General features: G+C 42.9%; 1 protein-coding gene across 5 annotated transcripts in view; it reads left to right on the top strand.

Moving 5' to 3' along the window:
* Positions 1-26,006, top strand: part of Osbpl1a (oxysterol binding protein like 1A) — a 187,322-nt gene that overhangs the window by 95,919 nt on the left and 65,397 nt on the right. For all 5 annotated transcript variants that reach the window (XM_036204247.1, XM_036204246.1, XM_036204248.1 and 2 more), the window contains one exon: positions 6,542-6,704. In XM_036204247.1, the coding sequence (XP_036060140.1) occupies positions 6,542-6,704 (163 nt within the window). The remainder of the gene's footprint in view (positions 1-6,541; positions 6,705-26,006) is intronic.

The following is a 26,006-nucleotide window of genomic DNA, read 5'->3' as shown; positions in this document are numbered from 1 at the left end:
TGCTCAGTGCAAGCTTGAGTTCTCCATGTCCTGTTAACAAAACACATGGTGCCTTCTGCCATAGTCTTCTCATCAAGTTCTGGCAGGCACCAAGAACAATGACAGTAGTCTGTATTGTTTAGGAAGGCATTCCATACTTGGCACTGCACTTTTTATTTTGGGAAGAGTATCATCCTCTGTGTAAGGTAACTTCAAGTAAATGTGTGTATATGTTTAAGGAGTTTATATACTAATGGACTTTAATATGGTTCTTTCAAACATCCTTAGGTAGCCCTCTGCTACCCCTTCCTTCCCTCCCTCCCCACTCAGCTGCTTCCCTGTTACCAGTGTCTCTGCATCCTCTGTTTTCATCAGTTGTTTTGGAATGTATGTTAATTTACAACATGGTGGATGGTGGACTGGGAAACTTGTTGGATTTGGTAAAGAGATTGATGATTTGAAGGGGCTTTCTCTATTTTTTAAAAAAATCATTTAGCCATACACCACTCTTACAGTTGTTGTGAGCATATAGTGACCTAACAGTAACAGAAGCTCCTTCGGACAGGAAAATGCTGAGTAGAGACTTAAGAAGATACTATTCTGAAAAAGAGGTTTTTAAGATATTCCAAAGCCAGGCATGACTATGCATGCTGTATTCCCAGCATTTGGAAATATAGGCAGGAGGATTAGAAGTTCAGGGTCATTCTCAGCTACATAGGGAGACCTAGTTCAGTTTGACTCAAACAAAACCAACAACAGCAAAAAATCCTGGAATCTTTATTAAATAGGTGAATTTGGAATTTCTCTTGTGTTAAATTGAGGCATGTTACAGTGTTTTGGATATCCACGTGGTTTAACCTTCTGTTGTACAGTTTACATAATGATCCATTGGAAACCTTTTCAGGTTTTAACCTATACAATAATCTGGAATGATTTTGACATTATACATAGTGCTTATAGGGAAATAATCCAGTAAGTGCTACTGTTAGATTATAACATGGACATGATACTAGGTAAACTTTCTGATGTCAGTAATCCAATGTTTTCATTGATGCTCAAGTTCTTATGAGCTCATTCTTGTACCAAATTATGTTAAACTCCAGAGCTGTTAAAGGAGCATCCATTGTTGGGCCATCCTGTGGGCGCTGATCTGGGAGATCAAGTACCACTTTACTTCCAAATCTTAATCCTTATCTAAGGGATTAATCCATATCTAAAAGGATAGGTAGAAAGCAAACTTCCTTGACATTTTTTTACTTGTGTGCAGCGTTTGATTTGATTTTTAAGATGTTATTTTTAAATTGTTCCAACAAAACAGGTTTCAAGTATTCTGGGTCTACCCAATGGGTTTTTTTCCCCTCCAAATTCATTATCACCTCACCACCATACCCCTACCCCAGTTTATTTGACAGGTGTCTTTTTCTTAAGTTAAAGAAGAAATTTGACTTTTTATGAAATAATGTGCAACTGTTTCACAATACCTGCTTTCCTGTTCAGTCCTGGATAAAAGACTGTCCCCCAGATCTGCCTGGCATCCATGTCTGAGGGTACCCTCAGAACTGATTGCATAGCAGGCTCGACGCAGGCCTTTCCTTGAACACGTCAGTCAGTGCACTGGGTCGGTGAGGTCTGCAGTGCAGGACTGAGGGCAGAAGGCTTGGTCCCCTTCGGTCAGAACAGAACTGAGGAGGGTGATGGTGCCGAAGCCTTGCTGAGTTGCCCAGTGTGTGTGAGTGGAGCTCTTGTAACCATCTTATTTCAACCTCCAGGCATCCGTCTTCATGCTGACAGACTGGTGGCTTCTTTTGTGTTGTGCGCTGGGACCAGTGTTGGTTGAGCTTCTGTTCCCTTTGTCTGTGTTCTTCATGTGCAGGAAGACGACAGGAGCAATTAGAAGAAACTTGAAGCCACACGTGCCTACCTGTCTAAGCCTGTCCCTACACATGCCATCTTTTCTCTTGTAGGAGGGTGACTGGTCTCGTCCCTTAGTGAAGAGCAGCTCCACTTAGGGGTTAGGTCTCAAGAATACTATTCTAGCAATCCTCTCTGCTCATTCCTGCCTCAGTAGTGGCTACAGGAAGCCAGGCTGAGCTTCTTCTCATTTCTGTCCCTCTGTCTGCCTTAGTGACCTAGTCTTACAGCTTAAAATAGGACCCATGAGATACGACCCCTTCTTCCTTAAGCACCGGAGTTCATGTCTGCTTATCTACTTCTGTACTTGGCTGTCTCTTAGCACCTTACGTTTACCGTGTGTGAGACTGAGTTTCCAGCCGGCCTGTCTTCACACAGTCTACCCTGTCTCAGGTACTTGCAGCTCTGTCTTACTTTCTTAGCCCCGGACCGTGAGGCCTTGTTGCCTGCTTCCTTACTCTGACCTCACACAGTCTGTCAGCAGATTGTTTAGTCCCTCCTTCCAAATCTTTCCAGAACAGAAGTGCTTTTCAGCACCTCCACAGCAAGTGCCCAGTCTTTTTTCTTTTCCATTTTACTTGACCTCCCCCACAGTCTCTTTCTAAGTCCATAAATTGATTTTATTTGAAAAAGTGGTACAAGGTAGCAAAAAAAAAAAAAAAAGGCACTAGAGTCAGTAATATCCTTAGAACTTATTGTATGCAAAGATGATTAATCAGTCATAAAATAAAGCAGCTGTATGCTGTGTACTATCATCAACATGTATCTCCTCCATATTTCATCATGCCTCACATGGGATCAAAGTATAGTATCCCCAGACCCTAGAGGAGAGAGTGTGATTTAGAAGTGAGCACTCCATCCTTATCTTAGTCTATATTTTCATTGTGGTAACTGAGGGCCACACCTAGGTAATTTATGAAGAGTCCTTATTTAGCCCATAGTTCTGGAGTTGGAAGCTTTAAGTATATGATGCTGTCTGTCATTTGTTAAGAGTGTGGGAAGACCTTCCTTCTGGTTCATACATAGTAGTATCACATGTCCCCTTGCCAGTTAAGAGTCTCCTCTCATCTGGTCACTAATGCCATCAAGTCCTTCCACCCTGAAAAGATCTCTGATCTTAATTACATCCTAAAGGCGGCACTTCATATACCATTGCATTTGGCTTTGGGGATTACATTTCTCGTGCAGGCGGTCGGAGGCTGTCAAACTGTGGCAGTCCTGCTTCACCCAAAGAGTGTAGTCAGACGTGGACAGGAGAGTGCACATCAGCTGTGAGTGATCATATGGAGCTTCTTGCAGCTGCCTCCTAGAGTAGTAGCAGGGAGTGGCCTGAAACTCCTATCCTGAAAATGTTTGAGTGTTACTGGTCCTATAACCACTGCAGTGTGTCAGAACAGCTTCTTCTCAGAGAGAAAAATCAGGTAAGATGGAGTACTTCGGTCACAGATACATTGTTTCTTGTAGTTGTATGTGTACTAACTGAGAAGAGATCAGTGTTATAATTTTTTTTTTTTTTTTTTTTTTTGGTTTTTCAAGACAGAGTTTCTCTGTGTATCTTTGCGCCTTTCCTGGAACTCGCTCTGTAGAGCAGGCTGTCCTCGAACTCACAGAGATCCACCTGGCTCTGCCTCCCGAGTGCTGGGATTAATGGTATGCGCCACCACCGCCCAGCTGGCACATGCTTTTTTAAAACTGGATTGCTTTACTGGTGTCTGTTCACGTGGGAACACTCACTGAAGAGTTCATCTTCTATCAGGACATAGAATAAAATGGAAGTGGTTTGACACGACAGACTCTTCAAAATCGTGTTAGTCCTCAAGGGCTATAGACAGTAGCACGTATGCTTCCTGTTAGGTGGGTGGGGTACAGTCCTGCTTTCCTAATAACTTTAGTATGTATGTTCACTTGACATACCTTTTTTGTTTACAAATCATAGTTTAAAGTTTTCTAATTATAAATACGTGTCGGAGTCCACTAGTTCTGTGTTTCTTTAATAATAATAGGATAGTTATAATAGCTTGAATGTTTGTTTGCTTAAAAAAATCTTGCAACCATATGCATGTGTTGGTAGGACACATAAACATGGCAAATACACACTTAGAGTCAGTCATAAGGTGGAATTTTATGAAGGTGCTGTTTCTGTTACAGCATGGAGTCTTAGCTGGCAAATAAAAACTCAGAGATACTTTAGAAGGTGACTCTGGTATAAAATTGCACTCTGCAGTCTCTTTACTGGCAAAAATCTACACTGATTTTCAGTGCAAGGTTCCTGCTAGGTAACTTGGAGTTGCTGGGTTGTAGAAGGGCTGGCATCCCCTCTGCCCCACTAGGCAGTATCAGGTTGCCACTAGCATCCTCACAGATGCTTCCTTGCAGGGAGAGAGCTTCCTGGGGCAGTTCCCTGCTCTTATGATGTCTTTGTCATGCACACCCCTTAATCAAGGGGTGGTTTTTTGGCAGGTAGTTTTGTAGTAAGGCTTTTTCAGTGAGGGAGTTCCAGAGAGGCTGGAAACTCCTGAGAGCACTCTTCAAATCAACTGAAAGATTAACAAATTCACACAGGAGGGTAGCACTCCCCCCCCCCCACGCTCTTCACTAGCAAGTGAGAAGGGAGTAATGCTTATTTTAGGTGAATACAGGCTCAGCTGTGGTTTGAATAAGATTTCCTAGAGAGGATTAGATGTTTGAGGGCATTGGTCAATTTTGTCACTTGGCTGAAATCTACATAAATTTAGCATTCAAATGTAAGCATTTGTTAAACAGAAGGAATTATTCTTCTGTTACATTTAAAGGTACACTCCAGCCAACTGTGGAAGCATTTCCTTCTCTGAAGACACTATTATGAGAATATTTACAAGTGTTTTTGAGTTTGTTACAAAATACAATTATGTGTCTTTAAAGTTTTTGTACTTTTGTGTGTTGTCTCTCTTTAGGATTATTTATGTGTATTGCTATTTTTATTTCATTATCACAGCTCTAATAATTATAATCTCATTGCTCTAATGATAAACACTGAAGTGCCTGAGGACTGAATCTGTTCCCAAGATGATAAAGATTTAACCCTGTTTGTCCATTGAAGTGAGCCTTGAAGCCAGACTGATTTGAGTTGTTCCCAGAATTCTGATTAGAGCATTAGACCTGATGTGCAGCCATAAAGACCTCAGGGCCACCCAGGGTCCTGGAGTCAGGACAGAGGGAAATGCCTCCTCCTTCCGGGCTTAGAGAGGAGCATGGGAGAAATGTCAGGAGGAAAAGGTTAAATCAGAGAGTGCTGCAAAGGGACCTTGTGAAAGAGTGCCCAGCTCAGGTCTAGAGCTCTGTCTGAGGTCTGACCTGAAAGAGAACTAACTGGGGAGCAGCGGCGATGGCCTCACCAGCGCCTTTTAAACTGATGGTGTGGCCTCTGGGTTTGGACCTACCTCTGCAGTCTGCTGGAAGGGAGGAGAAAGTCAAAGCGGGCTCCTATCCCAAACAGCACTAGCAGCATGATTCTGCTGTCAAAAACACTGATTTTGTGGAGGTATTTGTTTCTTGAGAAAGGGTCTCCAAATTCTCCATTTTCATGCCCCATCATGCCAAATCCTGGGATTACAGGCATGCACACCACAACTAGCTTTAAAATAGGCATTTTATGTTTGGGGATTGCATCTGAGAAATAGATTCTGCTGCTAAGTTGAAATTACAAGTTTAAGAGCACTATGTTGAACACTGCTGAGATTATGAGGTAATGGTGGAAACCTGTAATAGGCAGGAACTACTGAAGGCCTTCCTGAGGACATATGGCACCCCTGGAGGCAAGGTCTCTGGTTCTGGAGTGAGGTGCAACACAGGACAGAGTGTTACCAGTGATTTCTGAAGTTCCTGATGCAGAATTAGGTAAAACTCAGGACCAAGCCCAGTGTGCGCTGTTTTGGGAGGCTTGGTGGCTTTAGTGCAGTCAGGTTAGAGACCCTTGAACTGTTATGTAAGGACAGTGCTGACAGCAAATGCTGAAATAGCTGGCCAAGCTGTATCTTTCCTGTAGTTGTTGGGGTTTTTTTTTTGTTTGTTTGTTTGTTTGTTTTTTTGTTTTGTTTTTAAGTTTACTAAATTAAAGGCAAAATGTAGAATTGAAGTAGAAACAAGGGGTTGAGAATGGGTAGTCAGATCTTCATAGCTATCACCCAGCAGCTTGTTTCTTTTATTTGACATTCCAACTGTTAGGAAAATAAACTAGGAGACTTCATCCAGTTTTGTGTACATTTTAACATGTAAGATGATGTGAAATCTTTTCATTGTTGAAAAGCTTGCTGAAATGGTTTTTTTTCATTTCATGATCAATGTTGAAGAAGAAATATATTATTTTAAAATGCAATTCCCAAACTGACTAATGCCTTTTTCTTTTACTAATAGTCTCATAATTTGATTTAAATCTGTTTGGTAGTTCCCAATCTATTTCCATTAGTTAAGCTGTTGTGAGAAAAGGCCCCTTGGGAAGAAAAAAATTAACTTAGTAGTTTTGATCATTCGTGTGTGTGTGTGTGTGTGTGTGTGTGTAACTCAACTGCCTTCAGATATTGCAGTTGAACTAGATCAAAGCAAGTAGTTTTCATATTCTCTGAGAAAGTCTGTATTTCCTGTCACTCTGAACTATGTATCTGTATTCTTCTAGGTGAGGAGTTTTAAATTGGAACAGGAACAAGAAAAAAACAAAATATTGTCCGAAGCACTGGAGACTTTAGCCACCGAACATCATGAACTAGAGCGATCCCTGGTTGAAGGGTCCCCGCCTGTCAGCATCCTTAGTGAGGACGAGTTCTATGATGCACTGTCAGGTAACTCCTGAGTCATTTCATCTGTGTTGTTGTTAGTGTGGAGTCCACCACCCAAGAGTCTTTGTAAGAGTGGCTCCCCTAACTACTGTTTTTTTTGTTTGTTTGTGTGTGTGTGTGAAGAGTCTGAAGATTGGTGACAAAAATTCCACACTGAGTGGGTGAGATGTCGTTCACTGGTGAAGGTACTTGATGTCAAGCAAAAACCAGTCCTTAGAAGTTGTCTTACTGGCTACACAATATACTATGACATGCATGTGCCCTTCCAAATAAGTAAAACATTTTTTTTAAATCTAAAGACAGTTGCTGCTTCAAATAAATCAAAATGGAGTTGGCCTATTTTGAAAGTGTGCAATATGTTAGAATTGGAGTACCTTCAAAACTGTACACATTTTATTTGCTACTTTTTCAGTGACCTCTGGTGCCAGCTCTTGTCACATACTCTAAGGAAACAGAAAGAGACAATGGGTTCTGTCTTTGAGAAGGCCTTTAGAGTTCAGTATGCTAGAGGCAAAGTAGATAGGGGACCAGAGTGTAACTGGAGCAGAAAGAAGTAAGTACTTAACTTTGCTCCAGAAACTCTGCACAAGGCCAGCATAGCATATCCCCTGTGAGCGTGGACTCCAGAGCCGCCAGCCTGAGAGTGGTGTTAGTGTTACTCACATGGACAAATGAGAGATGAAGCTGGGAGAGTGTGGACAGTGTGGAGGAGGTGGGGCTGCTAAACAGTTTGGATTGTGTGTATATGTGGGGTATTGTCTCACTTTGTAGGCCAGGCTGGATTGAATTCATGATCCTGCCTCAGTCTCCCAGGGCTAGGATGCCAGGCATGTACCATTATACTTAGCTGAGTTTTGATCCTAGAAATTGACATTAGAAGTTTTTAGGTACATATGAATGGGAGAGGGGAGGGTAATAGAGAGCAAGGTAATTAGAGATCAGTGAGACTGAGATGATATTTTATGGAAGGAAAAGAAAGAGAGGAAGTATGCTGAGAGATAGCAGAAATGAAACATGAGGTTAAGCCAGGAAGGCTGAGGCAGGGTGTGATCGCGCAGGAAGAGACGATCCTGGAAGGCTGTAGACTCAGAAGGGATTCATTGTATATGACAGAATCAGACATTGTTAGTAGAAGTATAGGAGAATTAATCAGGAGGACAGACTAACAGTCGGATTTGAGATGATCAAAAGACTGGTGATGGTGAATGTTAAATGTAGGATGTGTGAAAGGAGTGCTTCATGTTAGGCAGGGAAGAAGACGTAGGATTTGAATACAGACTGAACAAGTGGAGGAACTTACTATGGAGGAGGGTAGGAGGGGGTGGAATTAACACTGAAGATGGCTGATACTGTACATCAACCCTTTGCTCTGTCCAGTGATGCTAACGTAGGTATTCTGTGAGGGACTTCCTAAAAGAAAGTCAGTAGAGGGATCATAGTGCCGTGGTTTGAATGAGAAATGTTCCTGCAGGCATACATACTTCAACATTTGATCCTAGTTGGTGGCACTGTTTTAGGATGTTGAAGAAGTTTTAGAAGGTGTGTGGTCTTGCTGGAGAAAGCATGTCAGTGGGGGTGGGCTTTGAGAGTACATAGCCTCCCCCCATGTCTAGTTTACTCTCTCTGCTTCGTGTTTGATTTGGAGATGTGATGTTTCAGCTTCTGACTTCCTGCTGCCATGCCTCCCCACTGTTATAGACTCCCTCTCAGTGTAAATTGTATGTGGGCACATATGACTGCATGTGTGTTTGTTCACATGTGGCTGTACTCTTGGAGAGCAGAGGTGTTGGAGACACTGAACTGGATTACAGACAATTGTGAGCTGCCTAACATGGGTACTGGGAACCAAACTTGGGTGCTCTGGAATAGCACTAAGTGCTCTTGACAACTGAGCCATCTCTCAGCCCTTCCTTCAGAGGTTAGTAATGGCTTGACCTTCTTTCAAGCATTCCCAAGTACATAGACTCCTACAATAGGGCTTGAAAAAAAAATCTTGAATGTAAGTACCTATGTGATTATTTTGGATAAGTTTTTCACTTAGCAATTTGTCTCGGGACTCCTTTTCAATATTGTAGCCCCAGCTCAATCTTGTTTTATACATGGAGAATGATTTCCTTGACCATTCTCTTCTTTGGAGACCTTTAACGGCTGCTCCTGTCTCTCTGCTTCTGGTTATGTTGTAACAGTTCCCACCGAGAGAAGGAGATAAAAAGTAGCTGTGGTCCCTGCTGGCATTCCCAGATCTGCCTTGGTCAGATGGGATTGTGGCGACTGTTGCTTTATGGGTTGTTGTGTTGAACAGACTGAGTCCTAGTGTCTGAGCTAACAGCTTGTTCCCTGCTGACTGTAGGGAATGAGAAGGGGGACAGTGCCAAACCCTGGATAGTCAACACAAATTCCGTTACATCTGTTTAAGCACAGCAGTTCATCTGTGGCTTCTCTACTACTTCTACTACAAGTCTAGGAACTCACAGAGCAGTGTGAAAGCTGCGTTGAAATGAAGTCTGATAACCTCTCTGTTCAAGTCCTGACCTGGCCACATAATTCATGGTGATCATAACAGCTCTTGCAAAGAGATGACTTCATTTTCACACTACAGAATCTACACAGTGGTCTTTCTTCACACTTCCTCCTTCACTTCTGTTATGAAAGAAGAAACCTGACCCTTAAAAGGCTAACCCTTATTTGTCCCGCTGTTCTGTACCTTCCCAAGGAGACTTAGTTGTTGTTTAATTCACTTATGTTAAAATACCATGTAACTTAAAATTAAAGAGTAAAGATTGATTCAGCTTCCAGCACTTAAAAGTCCTAAATCAGGATATCTGCTGAGCTGTGTTCTTTCTAGTGGTTCTAGGTGAGAATCTGGTTCTTTGCTCTAGTGCCCCACCTGCTTTCCTTGGCTCCAGGCCCATCCTGTATCTTCAGAGCTAGAGTCTCCGATTTGCAGTCTCTGATTCTACCCATCCAGGACCCCTGTGATTCCCTGGGCTCACCCAAAGAATCTAGGACATTCTCCCATCCCTGGAGTTTTCTAACCAGGTAGCATAATCATGCTCACATCCCCTTTTAAACCAATATTCCTAAATATAACTTATTCAGTCCATATAATGCTACCTGTACATATGTTTTCAGGGCTGACCATTTGGCACTGGATAACTGGTTGCTGAGTTATTTCCTGAGGAGAGCCACCTCTCTGGCTCCCAGCTTCCCCCACTGCTTGTGAGTCTTTGTCTAGGGTTGAGGCTTTTCTCCAACCAGTTTGGCATGTTCACTGATGTCAACTTGTTCAGCTCCTCACGTTTTGGCAGTTATGTTGGTGACACTGTATGGGTGTAGCTTTTGATATTACTAGGAGACACAACCTCTCAGCAAACTCCCTGGTCCTCTGGCTCCTACAGTCTTTCTGTCCCCTCTTCTCAGTGTTCCCTGAGACTTCAGTCTAGGAGTGTTTTGCAGATATATCAATTAGGACCAGGCTCCATGACTCTGCATTTGGATTAGTTGTTGTTTTCTGTAGCAGTCTCTGTTGCAAAGAGAAATTTCCTTTTTAAAGGGTGAAGACTACACTTATCTGTGGATATAACGACTAATGTTTATATATAGACTGTTGTTAGGGATTATGCTGGTTTAGTAAATTAGTGTTTCTTATTTTCCTCCAATAACCATGACTTTATGAGCACTAAATGGTTAGCCTAGGTTTCCAGTACCAGGCATGTCTCCCTCTTTTTGAATGGGTCTAACATCCAATTAGCTGTTGGTTACTGCCAAGGTATATGTACCACTATTGCACCCATAGAGTTATTGTGCCCTGCTGGTCATTGGTGTGGTTCATAGGCATCATAGCTGGGTAGGACTGTGGTTGCTTCCCTCCTTTGGAAGCTTGCATGGTGCTTTCTAGTATCACGAAAGCTAGTACTCAGGGAGGGGATGTTTAGGTCAGTTCTAGCTCAGTGGTCTCTGGGACCTCTTTCTGAAGTGCATGGTGTCTTCAGCAATAAGGACCTTTGTGGGCTGAGTTTTTCGTTGGGACACAGGCCAGCTCTGGAATAACCACACAGAGATGTGTTAATTATAAATGCTCAGGCAATAGCTTAGACTTACTACTAACTAGATCTAACTACTTAAAGTAACCCTTATTTCTTATCTGCACTCTACCAGGTAGCAGTACCTTTTTTTAGCATGGCATCTGCTTCTCCTGCATCTTTCTGGCAACTCCACCCTCTTCTCCTCACGCACTTTTCTTTTTGTCTGCAAGTCCCACCTAACCTTTTCCTGCCTAGCTATTGGCCAGCCAGCTACTCACAGTGTACAAAAAGACTGTTTCACAGCAGACTTTGTTTCCACCTCTGGTTGTAACCAAGGGCATCAGCAATAGGCTGTATGTTTGGGAGTCTCTTGGACAGCCCTGACCAACACCCCATCAGAGGGCTTCTCATGTCTGGTCTTGGGTTTCCTTAGATAATCTTTGGCTCTTGGAGAGAGCACTTTCAGTCCAGATGAGATAGGCTCATTAAAGTTATATATGTACATTTATACATAGACATTATATGTATTTAGGGGTTTTCTTCCTTTTCTTTTTCTCTTTTGGTAGTTAATAGCATAGTTCCTTTGGCTTTTTCAGGCATCCTTGTTATTTTACCCACCTCCCTCCTTCATCTATTTTTACCTCCTTTCTTCTTCTCTAAGAGACCCCCTTTCCCATTTCCCTTCTCAGATTACTTGTATCCTGCTATTCCCCCTTACCCTCCTCCTTTATCCTCTTTAACTCTGTTTACCTCCCTCTTCCTCTCTGAAGAGCCCCCTTTCTTATTTCCCTCACCAGATCACTTGTACCCTACTATTCCCTTCTCTGTTGTTCCCAAACCCCCAACCTGGAAACAATCTCATTTTAATATCCTGGTTTCTGTAGTTACTACAGGCTATGCATTTACATCTGAAGATTTAGAATTAGGAGCCTCCAGTAAGAGAACGTGCAACATTTGTCCACCGTGATCTTTCTTACTTCCATCCAATTTCCTGAAAAGGTCATGATTTCATTTTCCTTTAAATCTGAATAGTATTCCACAGTGTAATGTAAAACAATTCATTATCCATTTGTTGGTTATAGAATTTAGGCTGTTTCCCTTTTCTACTTATTGTGAATAGAGAAGCAGTGAACAGGACTAAGCAAGTGTCTGTGGAGTAGGGTGTTGAGTCCTCTGGGCAGATGTCAAGAAGTGGAATAGTGGGTAATATGGTAGGCTTATTTTTAGTTTTGTTTTGTTTTTTTTTTTTTTGAGAATTCTTCACACTGATTTCCATAATAGCTGCACCAGTTTGTAATCCCACCAACAGTGAATAAGGGTTTCCTTCCCCCCTGCATGCCCTCCATCATTTGTTGTAGGTTGTTCCATTGATCTTTGGCATTCCAACTTGGGTAAGATAAAATTTCAAAGTTGTTTTGATTTGAATTTTCTTAACTGCTAGGGGTAATAAACATTTTTTGAGATATTAGCTCTTATTTTTCTTCTCTTGAGAACTCTCTATTTCGGTTCCAGACCTCCCCCCCCCTTAATAGATCATTTGCTTTGTCTTAATTTTTGAGGCAGGGTCTTTCACTGAACTTGGAGCTGTACATTTCAACCAGGCTGTCTGGCCAGCAGGTATCTGAGATCTTCCTTAGTTCTGGAGTTGTAGACAGATGCTGCTATGCCTGGCTTTGATGTGGGTGCCAAGGATCTAAACTTAGTTCCCATTCATGTGTAGCAAGTACTTTTCTCTCTGAACAGCATTACTAGCCTTTTTTGTTTGTTTGTTTGTTTGTGTTAGTTTTGGTTTTTTGTTTCATTTTTTTAAAATTTATCTGTTTATTTTGAGGCATGGTTTCTCTGAGTAGCCCTGGCTGTCCTGGAACTTGCTCTGTAGAACCAGGCTGGCCTCAAACTTGGAGATCTACCTGCTCCTGCCTCCCAAATGCTGGGTTTAAAGGTGTGTGCCACCATTGCCTGGCCTTTTGAAATATAGTTTTTTGGTTTTGGGTTTTTTGTTTTTTTTGAGCTGAGGATCGAACCCAGGGCCTTGCGCTTGCTAGGCAAGCGCTCTACCACTGAGCTAAATCCCCAACCCCAGTTTTGTTTTGTTTTTTAATAGTTAAACACTTTAAGTTTGTTTTCTCTTGAGAAGTGGCTAACTTGTGTCACCCCTTTTTAAAAGCAAAAGGATTTTTTGATTTGCCTAGATAGGATTTCACATGATTTCCTGTTTTCCCTTTGTGTCTCCTTGAGCATTTCCAGATACACAGGATCAATGGAAATCTACTAACATGGTGGACAACACCCACTATGGCACAGAGCCAGTGGTGGCTTATAATAATTTTTCCAGCCATGTGGGATCTCTTGAGAAAATGATTTTTCTAGTATTCTCAGTGACTAAATATTTCACCCAACTCCATAAAGTGGACAAATTTTTTTCCTTACAATTTGATGAAGTTTCCTTAAGTTAAATGATTTAAAAGGAGAAAAATCTAATGAGGCATCACTTTTTGTGTTCACTGTGGCATATGTGTGCCATATATATGGAATGAAATGGCTGTATCCAGTAAAATCCACCTGTAGTTCAGTGGACATTTTATGGGGAAAAGACCAAGCATTCGATGCATATTCAAACAAAAAGATTTAACAAGAAGCTGAATGCTAGTTAGTTAGTTCTGTGGAAAAGCTTCATTCTCCCAGCAAATAACGTTGTAGAGATAGGTTTTAGAAAAATAAGTGGTTCTCTGTATTTCCGCTTCTCAGTATCACTGTGTGCCTTAAGCTGCTTTCTTCACCCCCGAGCCCATGACTTCCAGACACCCCTCCATAGTAGACGACTCCTCTGGAGCCAGGTATTGCATGGTACCTGACACTTTGGGATGAGAGGGCCCCTCTTCACAGCCCAGTGCCTAGCATAGCAGCAGCAGCACTTCGTAAAGGCTTGTTGACTAGACATCACCAATGCCTGCCTTAGAAATAGAGTATCCACAGTGAGGCTGAGGTCATGCGTCTGTGCTCACTGCTTTGGAGTCTGTGCTGGTGAGGGGTGGCTGGTGAGAGAGGAGAGGAGAAAAGAATGAGGTCGTTCCAGAAGTTAAACTTGTGCTTAAGTAGCTATCAGGAGGCACCATGAGATCCCAGAGAGCAGGAAGCAGCAGCAGCGTAGGGAGAATCCCAGTTGTCTTCTTCTAAGGAATCATCTTTCAACCATCTGATGTCATGTTTATTGTTTAATGTTAATGGAGAAACCCTTGCCCTGTGACTGTCGTGTGCTCAGGGTGATTCTTCCTGTTTGCTCTGGTTAGAAACATGATGAGATAAGTTGCTGAAGAAAGGCTTTCTTGTCAGACTTTCTCTTACTACAGTTTTGGTTAAAATGCCCGTGAACTGTACCTAAAATCCAATCAGGTGGGTTAGGTCATGGAACTGAAGCTAATTTTTACAGTTTTTAGCAGTTGTAAGTGCAAGGCTTTGATAAATCATGCCTCTTTTTTTTTTCTTATCAAAATTCAAAAAATAGGATGGTAACGACTTGTTTGATATGTAGTCAGTGACATAGAAGAGTTGTGACATGTGTCAAATAGTTGAACCCAACAGATGCAACAGGTGGTAGCTGATACCCATTTAGATAGAGCAGACACAGGAGCAGCATTGCCAATGCTGTGGGGAAAGCTGGGAGGTGCACTGTGAGCATTTAGTAAGACACTGTTCGCTGCTCTCTGCTTCCATTCCCCACCTATAACTCTTCCTTTGGCAGCTTGACTTTTAATAGCTGTATACTTTATCTGACGCTCATCTGTGTTGTTTTCCTGTTCTCTGGGCCTGCTGGTATTTGGTGATGTCAGCCACCTCTTTATGTTTCATGTTTCTATGTTTAATAAGCTAAATGCTGCCTTGTTAATGCTTTTTGATTTTGTAATGCTGTTGTCTTTATCTTCCTAACACTGCGACTTCCTTGATATGACCATTACTAAGCTTCCTCTGTAGTGTGTGTGTACAGCACTGTAGAGTGTCAGTAGTGGGAGTGTTCTGGTTCCCCTTTTGTGGCATTTAAAATTACCTACCTGCTTACTCATGCTGGGCAAATGTACTACATACTAGTGAATGCAGTTCATCCTTTAAGTTTTGGGTTGACTTTGTGGGTGGTTTGTTGCTTTTTGTTTTGTTTTGTTTTTTCTTTTCCCTACATAGTCTAGGTTCATCTTGAAATCATTATGTAGGTCATGGTGGACTCAAACTCGTCCTTCTTTTTCAGTCTTTTAAGTGCTAAATTTACAAGCATATACTATTGGGCCTAGATCGTGTGTGTGTGTGTGTGTGTGTGTGTGTGTGTGTGTGTGTGTGTGTGTGTGTGGTTTTCTGTTGATTAAATCAGTGTCTATATTAGTATTTATTGTGCATTTTGTGCTTCCTAACCATTGAGAGGATTTTGTTAGTCAAATATATTTTGAGTGCTTGGTATCTCAGGTGCTTGATTAGGAATAAATATACCCAGATAAGAAATCTTTGAAATCAGTAGGCTTGCTTGCAAGCTCTGTGGAGAGACCACATCATAGGAGGCAGTGAATGTATGATAAGATACCTGGTCTTCCAGTCTTCTGCAGCCTCACTCCCAAGTTCAGACCTGAGTTTGCCATCTCTGTAATGATCTCCCCTATAATCTCAATTTCATATAGCCCATAATAAGACCTTGGTTTCCTTTCTTTGCCCCCACCCTTACTACCCTGCTCTGACATTTCTTTGACTGCACCAAGGTGTCCACTCATTTCTTCTCTAACCCTCATGTCCTCACCTCCCTCCCTAGATTGCATAGGCTATCACACACTCTCTTGCTGCATGTCTCTCCCTACACTCACTTTGCTCAGCTCCAGGCTGTTGTGGAGTGTTAGTTGAAGATGTGTTACATTCGTTTATGCTGTGGAATATTTGTTTAATGATGCAAAGATGTTTTGCATTCTTTTATGTTGTATTTGTTCAATTCTGTGAAGCTGTGTTACTGTGCCTGCCTTAAACACCTTATTGGTCTAATAAAGAGCTGAACGGCCAATAGCAATGCAGGAGAGAGAAATAGAAGGGCTGCTAGACAGAGAGTAAATAGGAGCAGAAATCTAGAAGAGGAGAGTAAGAGTGAGGAGCCAGAAATGGAGAAGGAGAGGAGGACACCAGGGGCCACCCAGCCAGCCTGTCATGAGGAGAGAGAGAGAGAGAGAGAGAGAGAGAGAGAGAGAGAGAGAGAGAAAGATATGAGGGAAGGAGAAAGAAAGACAGACAAGATAGAATAAAGAAAGGGAAAAAGCCCAGAGGCAAAACATAGTTAAAGAGAAATGGGATAATTTGTTAGAAAAGCTGCCTAGAAACAAGCCAAGCTAAGACCAGACATTTGTAAGTAAGAATATGTCTCTGTGTATTTATTTGGGAGCTGGGTGATGGGCCCCAAAGAGTTAAAAAAACAAAATAAAAAACAAACCAAGTACACCAAGCATGCTTCTTCTTCCATGTTAGTCTCCAGTGACAATTTTCTGTACCACGCCAGTGTTTTTTTTTTTTTTAATTTTAAATCCATTTTTGCTGCCCACCAAACCTATTATGATTTTTCTTGTAATTTTGGATATTTGTTTTATTCTTTATCTCTCATCAGAAGTTTCTCTCCTGTTCCATCCAATGGGACACTGCAATGTCATTGAGAGACAATCCTGTTTCCACTAACAAAGCCTGCACCACACTGGCTTGTATTCTATTTCTTTTGTATTCTACACAGATAATTGGGTCTGTATGGTAGTTTGAATTAGAAATGTCCCCCCTAGGCTCCTGTATTTGAACACTTGCTCCCTGATTGGTGGTGCTGTGTGGGAGGGTTGAGGAACCTTTAGGAAGTGGAGTCCTGCTGGAGGAGGCACATCTCTGGGGACCAGCTTTGAGAGTTCACAGCCTTGCTGCCTTGCTGCCTCTCTCTGCTTTCTGCCTCTGATTGAAGATGAGCTCTTTTAGCTTCTTACTCTGACTGATGCCTTGGGTCCCACTGCAGCATGGACTCTCCCTTTGGAACTGTGAACCAAAATAGACCCTTTCTCCCTTAAGCTGCTTTGGCCATGGTGTTTATCACAGTAGCAGAAGAGTAAGTAATCCTGAAGTTGGTACCTACTGCCGACAGTCTGGAGCACACTGTTTTTTGGAAGAACGTGGAAGACTTTGGAACTTTGGACTAGAAAAACCAGCTAGTAAGCAGTGCTCTTCCATGGTGTCTACTTTATGACATTGGGTTCCTGGTTTAGCTTCTCACTGATAGACCGGGTCAGGATGTAGAAGCCAAATCAGTCCTTCCCTCCTGTGCTGGCTTGACCAAGAATGGACCCCATGGTCCCATGTGCTTCAGTGTTTGGTCCCCAGTTGGTAGAACTGTTTGGGAAGGATTTAGAAGTGTGGTTCTGTTGGAAGGGTCAGGGGCAAGCTTTGAGGTTTCAAAAGACCAGTGCCACTCCCAGTGTGCCTTTCTGCTTCCTTACTTGTGAAGTATGGAGAACTCTCAGCCGCCCTGTTGCCATGTGTGCCTTTGCTCTGCCATTGACTCTGAAACCATAAGCCAAATTGCTTGTTTGCTCCCTCCCTCCTTCCCTTCCTCCTTCCCTCCCTCCTTCCTTTCCTCCTTCCTTTCCTTTCTTTTTCTGAGACAGCGTTTCTCTGTGTATCCCTGCCTGTCCTGGATCTCACTTTGTAGACCAGGCTAGCCTTGAACTCACAGAGATCTGCCTGCCTCTGCCTCCTGAGTGCTGGGATTACAGGTGTGCTTCACCAGTGCCCAGATTAAATGCTTTTTTTTATAAAGACCTTGGCCATGTCTTTTTGTCACAGCAGTAGAAGAGAAACTAAGACAGCTCCCCAAGTTACCTTTGGTCAAAATGATTATCACAGCATCAGAAAAAGTGACCCAAACAGTCCTTGACTGGGCCGACCCTCTGTTTGTGCCTAGTACTCTAGACCCTACCACTTACATCAAGGCATCAAGCAGTTCTTTCTTTACCCAGCCAGCAGCGATTGCTTCTCCTCATCAGTGTGTTTTGAAAGGCCTGTCCTTGGCCATAGACCTGCGTCTGCTGCTGGTCTTGAGTGCTGCTGAGTGCTCATGTTTACAACCAGACATCTTTAATGCTGTTTTGCCTGAAGTGCTGGTGCCTTTTCCAAATTCTCCTGCATTCTTGATGCAGTCACTGAGTCTGTTCTTTTTCCTTCTTCACTCACTCTCTAGACTCGGGCGAGTCCTGCCTCCATGCTAGTGCAGCCACACATGGCCTAGCATAGCTATCAGTATGCCAGCACAATGCCGTAAAGGTACTAAACCATGCGAGGTTTCTAGAGGTGACATTTCTGGCAATGTGGTGTTGCTCTGTCGAAGACTGGATAAGCCATGCCTTCATGTTAGATTCTTTGTGCTCTTAAGTGTGGTCGTCAGACCAGTAACATGGATATCTCTGAAAACTTAGTTCCACCGAATTTGAGGCCCCAGTTCAGAGACAGGAACAAGAATCTGCACTGTTTACAATTCCTTGGTGACTCAGATGTACATCAAAGCCCACACAGCATTGATTCCATGCCTTTAGACTCTGACCCTGTTCTGATAACTGTCAGCTCTGTGTCTCCATCCTCACTCTTCACCTGGATTTCCAGCTCATCTAAATACTTGATGAATTACTGACCCGTCTAATGGAGACCTACATACCATTAAGTATCCATAAGAGAACTCTTGAGTTCTCACACACTTGCCCCTCTTAGAAGGTGACTTCTACACCTTGGTAAATGGAGGCTCTGTGTGATAAACCACAGAGGCCAATGTTGAGAACCTTTATATTATCTATCATAGATTCTCTCATTTTTTCTCACATCCCATCCATCATCAAATCCTGTCAGATTCACCTTTAAAAAGACAGCAGATTCTGGACATGCATGCTGCTTCTTCCCAGTCCAAATGTCTTTCCTTTGACAGCCTGGTTATCTCAGCAGCTCTCCAACTGGTCTTTCTGCTTGTGCCTTACATCCCACAGTATTTTAGTATTATATTCTGAGGGATCCGTTGTAGGCATGGCTCGGTGTTGCCTTTACAAGAGCCTGCCCATAGCTTTGCTTCTCTGTAAGCATCTGAAGGGAGCCTATTCTCTGCCTTGTCACCTCCTTCATTCCAGTCACACTGAGCCAATAGGAGGTCTTGAATTTGCCATGTGCGCCCTTGGGCCTTTGTTCCTTGTTCTTTCCTCCTCTTGGAAGTCTCTTAGCCAAGATATCTGTAGTCTCTTGTGTTTAATAGCTCACTTTCTGTATTTTTTCCTGTTTATGGAAATATTCATAGTCATTTTCTATTCCAGGAGTATCTTTCACATAATAAGCTTCTGTTTGTTGATTGCACATAACTTGATGTTAGTCCAAAGATGCGCTCAGCAAATGTAAATTGGATGAGTGACTAAGTTTCTAGTCTTCACTCACCACTGATGCCTTAGCCCACTTCTCCTTTTGACCTCACAGACATGACACTGCCCTTCCAGTAGGTCTCCTTATTTTCCTTCTTTGTCTCGGTTTTTCACACATTATGTTCCTGGCTATGGTGTACTGAGAAGCAGATCTCCAGACATAGGCCCACTTCCCAGTTGCTAGAACTTGTAAACAGTGCCTTGTAAAATGGGATTGTTGCAGATATGATTGATTATGGAATTTTGCAGTACAGAGATCATGGTTTTCTAGGTCAGATCAAAGTCCTTTTACAAATGCCCTCATGAAGAGGCAGAAAGGGAGATTCGATAGCCACAGGAGGAGAGGTGACATGCAGGTAGAAATAGAGATTGGTTAGTGTGTCCAGGCACCTGGAACACCTGGACCCATGGAGGAGGAAAGAGGCCATCAGGGGTTTCCTCTAGAGCCCTCAGGTACAGTACTGTCCTTCCAGCACTCTGGTTTTAACTCAGGGAAGCTGATGTTGGGACGCTGAGGAATTTAACAATCCCAAATTATTAAATCTTTTCTGTGATTTTAATCCAAGTCTGTGGTAGGGCCGTGTGTAGAGTCGGAAACAGATGTTAGTCATCATCTTGTAAAATAATTGCTGATAAATTATTAAGGTATATAAATGCAAATTATAGAGGTCTGAGGACATCGAGACCTGGATTGTGAGGCTCTAAAAGTGTTTTTAAGATACTTGGATGGGTACAATTTATAAAGCATTAACCAATGGAGTTCCGACAAGCTACTAGCTAGCTCTAAAACACTGACTACTTACTGTTCAGTCACAAGCTCAGGATTTTAATTTCCTTTGATTGTCCTCTAAGTATAGACTTAAAGGTGTTTCTCACCAGACCAAAGACACCTCTCTCCAATCTCTATCTGACTCTCTGGACAGAAGAAAAAATGTTCATGCTTTTTAACCCAAGGCGATACCCTTTGTTATAACCCAAAGATGTAGATCTGTTCCCGCTCTTCTACAGACACCAATTAACTGCCTTTTCTACAATGTGGATTTCAATACAATGGTAATGCTAATATATCTAAACTTTTTATCTCCTTTGGTAAACTAAAATTCATATAAGCTTCAAGGAATCAAAGTCATAAGGCTTGCATCCACCTGTCAACACATCATACGAAAAGGGTTCCAAATGTAAGATTTTTCTTTTTTTCTTAAGCTTCTAAACTTTAACTTCTGCCCATCCCGTATCTTAACAGATTTACAACTGGCTGATGATCACCATCTGGGAAACACCTACAAATTACAAGCCACTGAGCTCTGGACTTACTAAAAGCTAATATGAACTAGTCCAACTGATATAAATGCTCCCTGTCCCTTCACCTGGAACATCTCATCAGATGCTTCTGATAAACCAGCCTTTGACTAGCCTCTCAGCCTTCCTGGGCTCTGACAACTGGTGGTATTGTGTTCCCCAACATATTGTGCACCCTAATAAACTTATCTCGGGTTAGGGCACAGAACAGCCACTAGATACAGAGGCTAGAAAATGGTGGCACTCACACCTTTAATCCTAGCATTTCAGAGGCAGAAATCCCTCTGGATCTCTGAGTTCAAGGACATATTGAAAACATCCAGGCATGGTGACACACGCCTTTAATCCCAAGAAGTGATGACAGAAAGCAAAAAGGTATATAAGACGTGAGGACCAGAAACTAGGAACATTTTTGGCTGGTTAAGCTTTTAGGCTTTTGAGCAGCATAGTTCAGCTGAGATTGATTTGGATAAGGACTCAGAGGCTTCCAGTCTGAGGAAACAGGATCAGCTGAGGAATTGGCAAGGTGAAGTAGCTGTGGCAGCCTGTCTCAGTTCAGCTGGAAATAGCTTCGAAAAGCATTGTCCCTCTTCAGGCGCCATCTATGGGGGTCCTCTTTCCCTCTTGGCCTGTTGACCATCAGTGTGAGAAGGGAAAGAGGTAGAAGGAGCAATAGAAAGCTTTGTACACGGCCCATGAGCACAGATAGAGACAGCCCTCCGGGAGACAGATTTTGGTAAACCAGCTCAATTTCATTGGCGAACCAGCTCAATTTTATTGCAGAATATGAGGAACATATAGGATTGGGGAGCCTGGGGACAAACCCTAATTTGCATTATTGGTACTCCTATCACAAGGCTTAGTCTGTGGCAGTAGGGTCCTACGGCAGAGCTCCTAGTACAAGTGTTCATAGCGGGAAGCTATGCCAAGGTCAAGCTAAAGATGAACAGGCATCTGGTTTGGAGAAGCTTTTAGATAAGGTCAGTCCTCCAGGCCCAGGGACATTCTTCAGATAAGGGCAGGTGGAGAGCAGGAAGCCTTGCTGTGGAAGGAGGGGTTTCCATTTTGGTGAGCTTAGAAAAAGCTGCCAGGCTGTGGCACACTGTGGCCTCTAACCAGCTAGCAATCGATTCCAGCAACTTCTGTCAGCTGTGGGTTCAAATCCAAACTCTATGACCTGACTCAGTGCAACACCAGTCTCTGGGGACCCTGTCTTTACCTGTGACACTCTCCTCTCTGAATGTGCTTTACCGTTCTGGCCACTCCCTTTAGCACCTGTCCTTACTAATACCCTCCCACTGAAGCTGTCTGTCATGTTTGCACAGAAGCTGGCCCTGACTTCCCCACAGTTAGGTCTCCTACGATCTCAAACACATATGTTTACAGATGTGGTTTGTATGTCTTCCCCTATATCGCGGGTCGAATACTTGAAAACTGTCTCTGAAGCTAGTCATCTAGCTAGTGTGGGACAGACTGATTTACTGGTCCCATGAAACTCCCTTCCCAAGTACAGTTATTCTGTAACTGGACTTGAGTGCATCTGTGACCTTCCTGAAGATAATTTTGAAAAAGGCTGTCAATCAAGACTAAGTGGGCAATTTGGGATTTAGTACTCAGGTACATTAAGGTTTCCAAAACTTAATGTTGTAGTCCATGTAATTCCTCAACTACGTGTAAAGATCTTACACACTGAAGAAAGGAGTGCTAGATTACTCCTAGGGACCCAGAGAGCACTTGTGAGAAGTGCTGTCTCAAGCACCACCATGCAGTGTGGCTGCCTTGACCTTAGACTTCCTCTGGGGAGGATGTCAAGAATGCCAAGATTCTGTTCGTGGCTTCCTCGGCCCCTCGAACATTACCACAGCAGTCTCTTGGCAACCATCTCTGGAGTCATTTTGTTTTCAGTTCATAATTTCCTTTGAATATGATTTGGCCAGTTGTATTTCCTTGTTCTGCTCTCTCATTTACTGCTGTACCAGTTTTGGGTTTGTGTGGTTGTATCTGTTACTAACTAGGACTGTGGTGCTGACATGTCAGGCAGTTTAAGCACAGTCCTAGTTCATGGGGAACCATAAACAATGAAAGCTTTAAATGGAGCCTGTATTCTTGCCCTTTCCTGTATCCTTAAATAAGAGGAGGAAGTGTGATTTGGACGCTCTCCACAGTCTTCCAAGTCTTCTGCTTTGTGCTTGTTTGTTCGTGGGCTACTCTTCAAAGGTCATGCCAGAGCACTTATCGGGACAGCCCAGTAAAATTATTGGCAGGGTTAGAATGTGAACTCTGACCTGTTCTTCCAGCCTTTTAATGGTAGGAAGGATTAATTAGTCAACACCTGGAACACACCTAGTCTCTGAAAAGGCAGCGACAAGGATTTTCTTTAACTCTGGAGTGATGTTGGCGTCAGGGTACCCTAGTCATAGTCCTGTGCTGTTTTAGTTAGGAAGGGGACTGACTGTGTCAGTCACATTCTGTCCCTGTGACAAAGAACCTGCACAAGTCACCTTGCAGGGCGAAGGTTCCTTTCCACTCCTGGTTCTAGGCCAGAGCTGACTGGCTCCGTTTCAGTAGGCCTATAGTGAGAACATCAAGAGAACATGACAGGAGATGATTAGCCCATAGTGGCTAGGAAGTAGGGAGGATGGGCAGGTACCTGGAATAAAATACGTTATTCAAAGGCACATCCCTAGCAGCCCGCTTTCTCCAGGCAGGCCCACCTTCCACAGTTACCACTGCCACCACCGCTTAACTCAGCGGTTCTCAACCTGTGAGTTGCAATCCCTTTGGCAAACCTCTATCCCCCCAAATATTTACATTATGATTTGTAACAGTAGCAAGATTACAGTTATGAAGTAGCAATGAAAATAATTTTATGGTTGGGGGTCAGCACACCATGTGGAACTGTATTAAGGGGTCGCAGCATTAGGAAGGGTGAGAACCACTGACTTAGGAAGAGTCCTCTTGTCCAATCACTTCTCTGAAGGGCACCTCTGAACATGGTCTTTAGTCCACAGGAGTAGAGTATATTTCATACCCAAGACACCATGCCACAATCAATCTGAAATGTCTGGAGAATAATTCTGAATTTTAATAAGTGCTTACCACATTAAAAGCAACTTTAGAGGGCTTTGTATTGTCTCAGCCATTCTATTAATACTGTTTTTCTTTAATCAGGCGGTGACTATGTTGACCCTAATGCTTCTCTGTACTGTTTTATTCCAGTACTTTTTCTGTAAAATATAACATACATGACAACACAACTGCCTCTGTTAGGAACTGGGTAGAGTAGACTCACAAATAAAACCACACCAGGTTCCCCCTTTCTTGCCTTTTGGCTCTAATTGTCCTGAAGATGATCAGGGAGTGGTGGCAGAAATTTCAGAATCCCCCCTTACCCTATTTTTCAGGGATCAGTGAGGCATCTCAAAAATCTTTAAACCCATTTGCTTATTATAGGATCATAAGTGTTTGTAGGGAAAATACAGGAGAAAGGTAAATGACTGTCTAGTATGCTTTGAATCTAACTACATATTATTAAAATCAACTTTTTGTAATTACATTTAAAGATGTTAGTAGAAAAATCAATGGCAACAATGATGCTCCCATATGGTGATCTTTGAAAATGATACTGAGATCAGCGCTGAACAGAATAGAGTTCATGCATCAAATGTTTAAGGCCTTTGGCTTTGGCATAGCAAGCTTTTGTTTAGAGCTGCATTTTTGTAGGGTTTTTTTTTTTATTATAAAATTTACAAGCAGAAAGTTTATCATGCTTACTAACCCTTTTTAAATATGCTGTGTGGTGGGATCAGGTAGAGCCACATTGCTGTGTGTCACCATTTGTATCTGATTTTGTCGGTGTTCCATCACTGTAACAAATGCCTGAGATCATTAAAGAAGTAAGGTTTATTTTAGTTCACAGTTCTGGAGGTTTCAGCCCATGATCAGTTGGCCACACTGAAATAGCACCTGGCGATGAGAAGCATCTCCTTTCGAGGGTACATCCCCTGTGTCTTAGCTACTGTTCTGTTGCTGTGAAGACATTATGAGCAGGGCAGCTCTTATAAAGGAAGCATGTAACTGGGGGCTTACTTATAGTTTCAGTGGGTAAGTTCATAACCATCTTGGCAGGAGTATGAAGGCATGCAGGCAAGCGTAGACTAGAGAAGTAACTGAGAGATCCATTTGGATCCACTGGCAGCAAGCAGAGAGAGAGAGAGAGAGAGAGAGAGAGAGAGAGAGAGAGAGAGAGAGAGGAGAGAGAGAGACATGGGCCTGGCATGGACTTTTGAAATATCGAAGCCCACCCCCACTTACAAACCTCCTCCAACTAGGACACACTTCCTAATCCTTCCGGTCAGTTCATCAACTGGAGACTAAGCATGAAAATATATGAGGGTCATTCTCAGTTAAATCACTAGACCCAGAGACCACAAAAGCTCCCACTAGATCCTGCCTCTTACACAATCCACTACCTTCAAGTAGTTCAGAGCTGGGGGGGAACCTTTAACATGCAAGCCTTTACAGGAATGTATGAGATACAAACTGTAACACCATCAACTTCCAAAACTACTGCATCTCCCCAGCTGAAACTCCAGTGTGGTTTCTCCTGACTCTTGTTTTTTGTCTTTGTTTTTAAGTGAGTTCTATGGCTCAAAATACTGTAGGACAAGTAGCCAGCACATGGAGGCATAAAGCACTCTCCTCTCCAATACTGTGCTTCCCTCTAAAGCAGCGATAGATTGCCCAGTAACAGCAGACAATCATAAGACCTGGCCGAGGGGCCACCACAGAGGCACTGCAGGGCTTGACCAGGAGACCTGAAAATCACCTGTGTGGGTAGGTTCTGATGAGGGTTGGTGACTCTCCACAGCAGCATGGCTTTGGTGCTGATGTGGGGAACTGCAGTGGAAAGTTGGGGAACAGTGAAGGGTTGGCATCTAATCTAGATAAACCTGTTTGAATAGAAATAGTTTGTGACTGTGGCTCTCCTTTTGAAATGGATTGATATGTTTGATGCTAAAGGTGTGCTCCATGAAGGACAGGTCCCTGTTGCAGTGGAAGTGGTCTTTGTCACACTGACTAGTCTGCACTGCTTGCCATGAGGGTCTGCACTTTCCAAGGATGCTGAGCTTCCTACCTTCACACAAGATCAACTGCGTGGTTCATCATAACCGTGGAGCAGTTGCTTCTAATATAAAACAGAAAGATGTCCTCCCTTGATTTCTTTGCTGTCTTCTTTGCCCTTTGCCTGCCTTTGCGGCTTTCCCCTTTCCATCCTATGCAGTAGGTGCGTGCATCTTCCTCTGCTCTTTTATGAGCATCTTGCTGCTCCCGCACTGACTCGTCCTGGGACAGTTCCTGTGTGGTGACTTTATCTTTCTCCTCTTTCTTATTGTAAGCTTACTCAGCTCGTTTAGCAGCCACAGCCCTTTGCTGATACCGTTCTCCACTTTGAAGGAGACTGTTGCCTGTGGCCACTGTCCCTGTTCTGACTTCTGTTGTTGTACCTGAACAATTTACTGAACACATCTATTTCCCAC

Source organism: Onychomys torridus, chromosome 13, assembly GCF_903995425.1.
Source record: "Onychomys torridus chromosome 13, mOncTor1.1, whole genome shotgun sequence".
Classification (NCBI taxonomy): Eukaryota; Metazoa; Chordata; class Mammalia; order Rodentia; family Cricetidae; genus Onychomys; species Onychomys torridus.
Note: the sequence above shows the minus strand (reverse complement) of the source record. Positions and strands in the feature narration are given on the sequence as shown.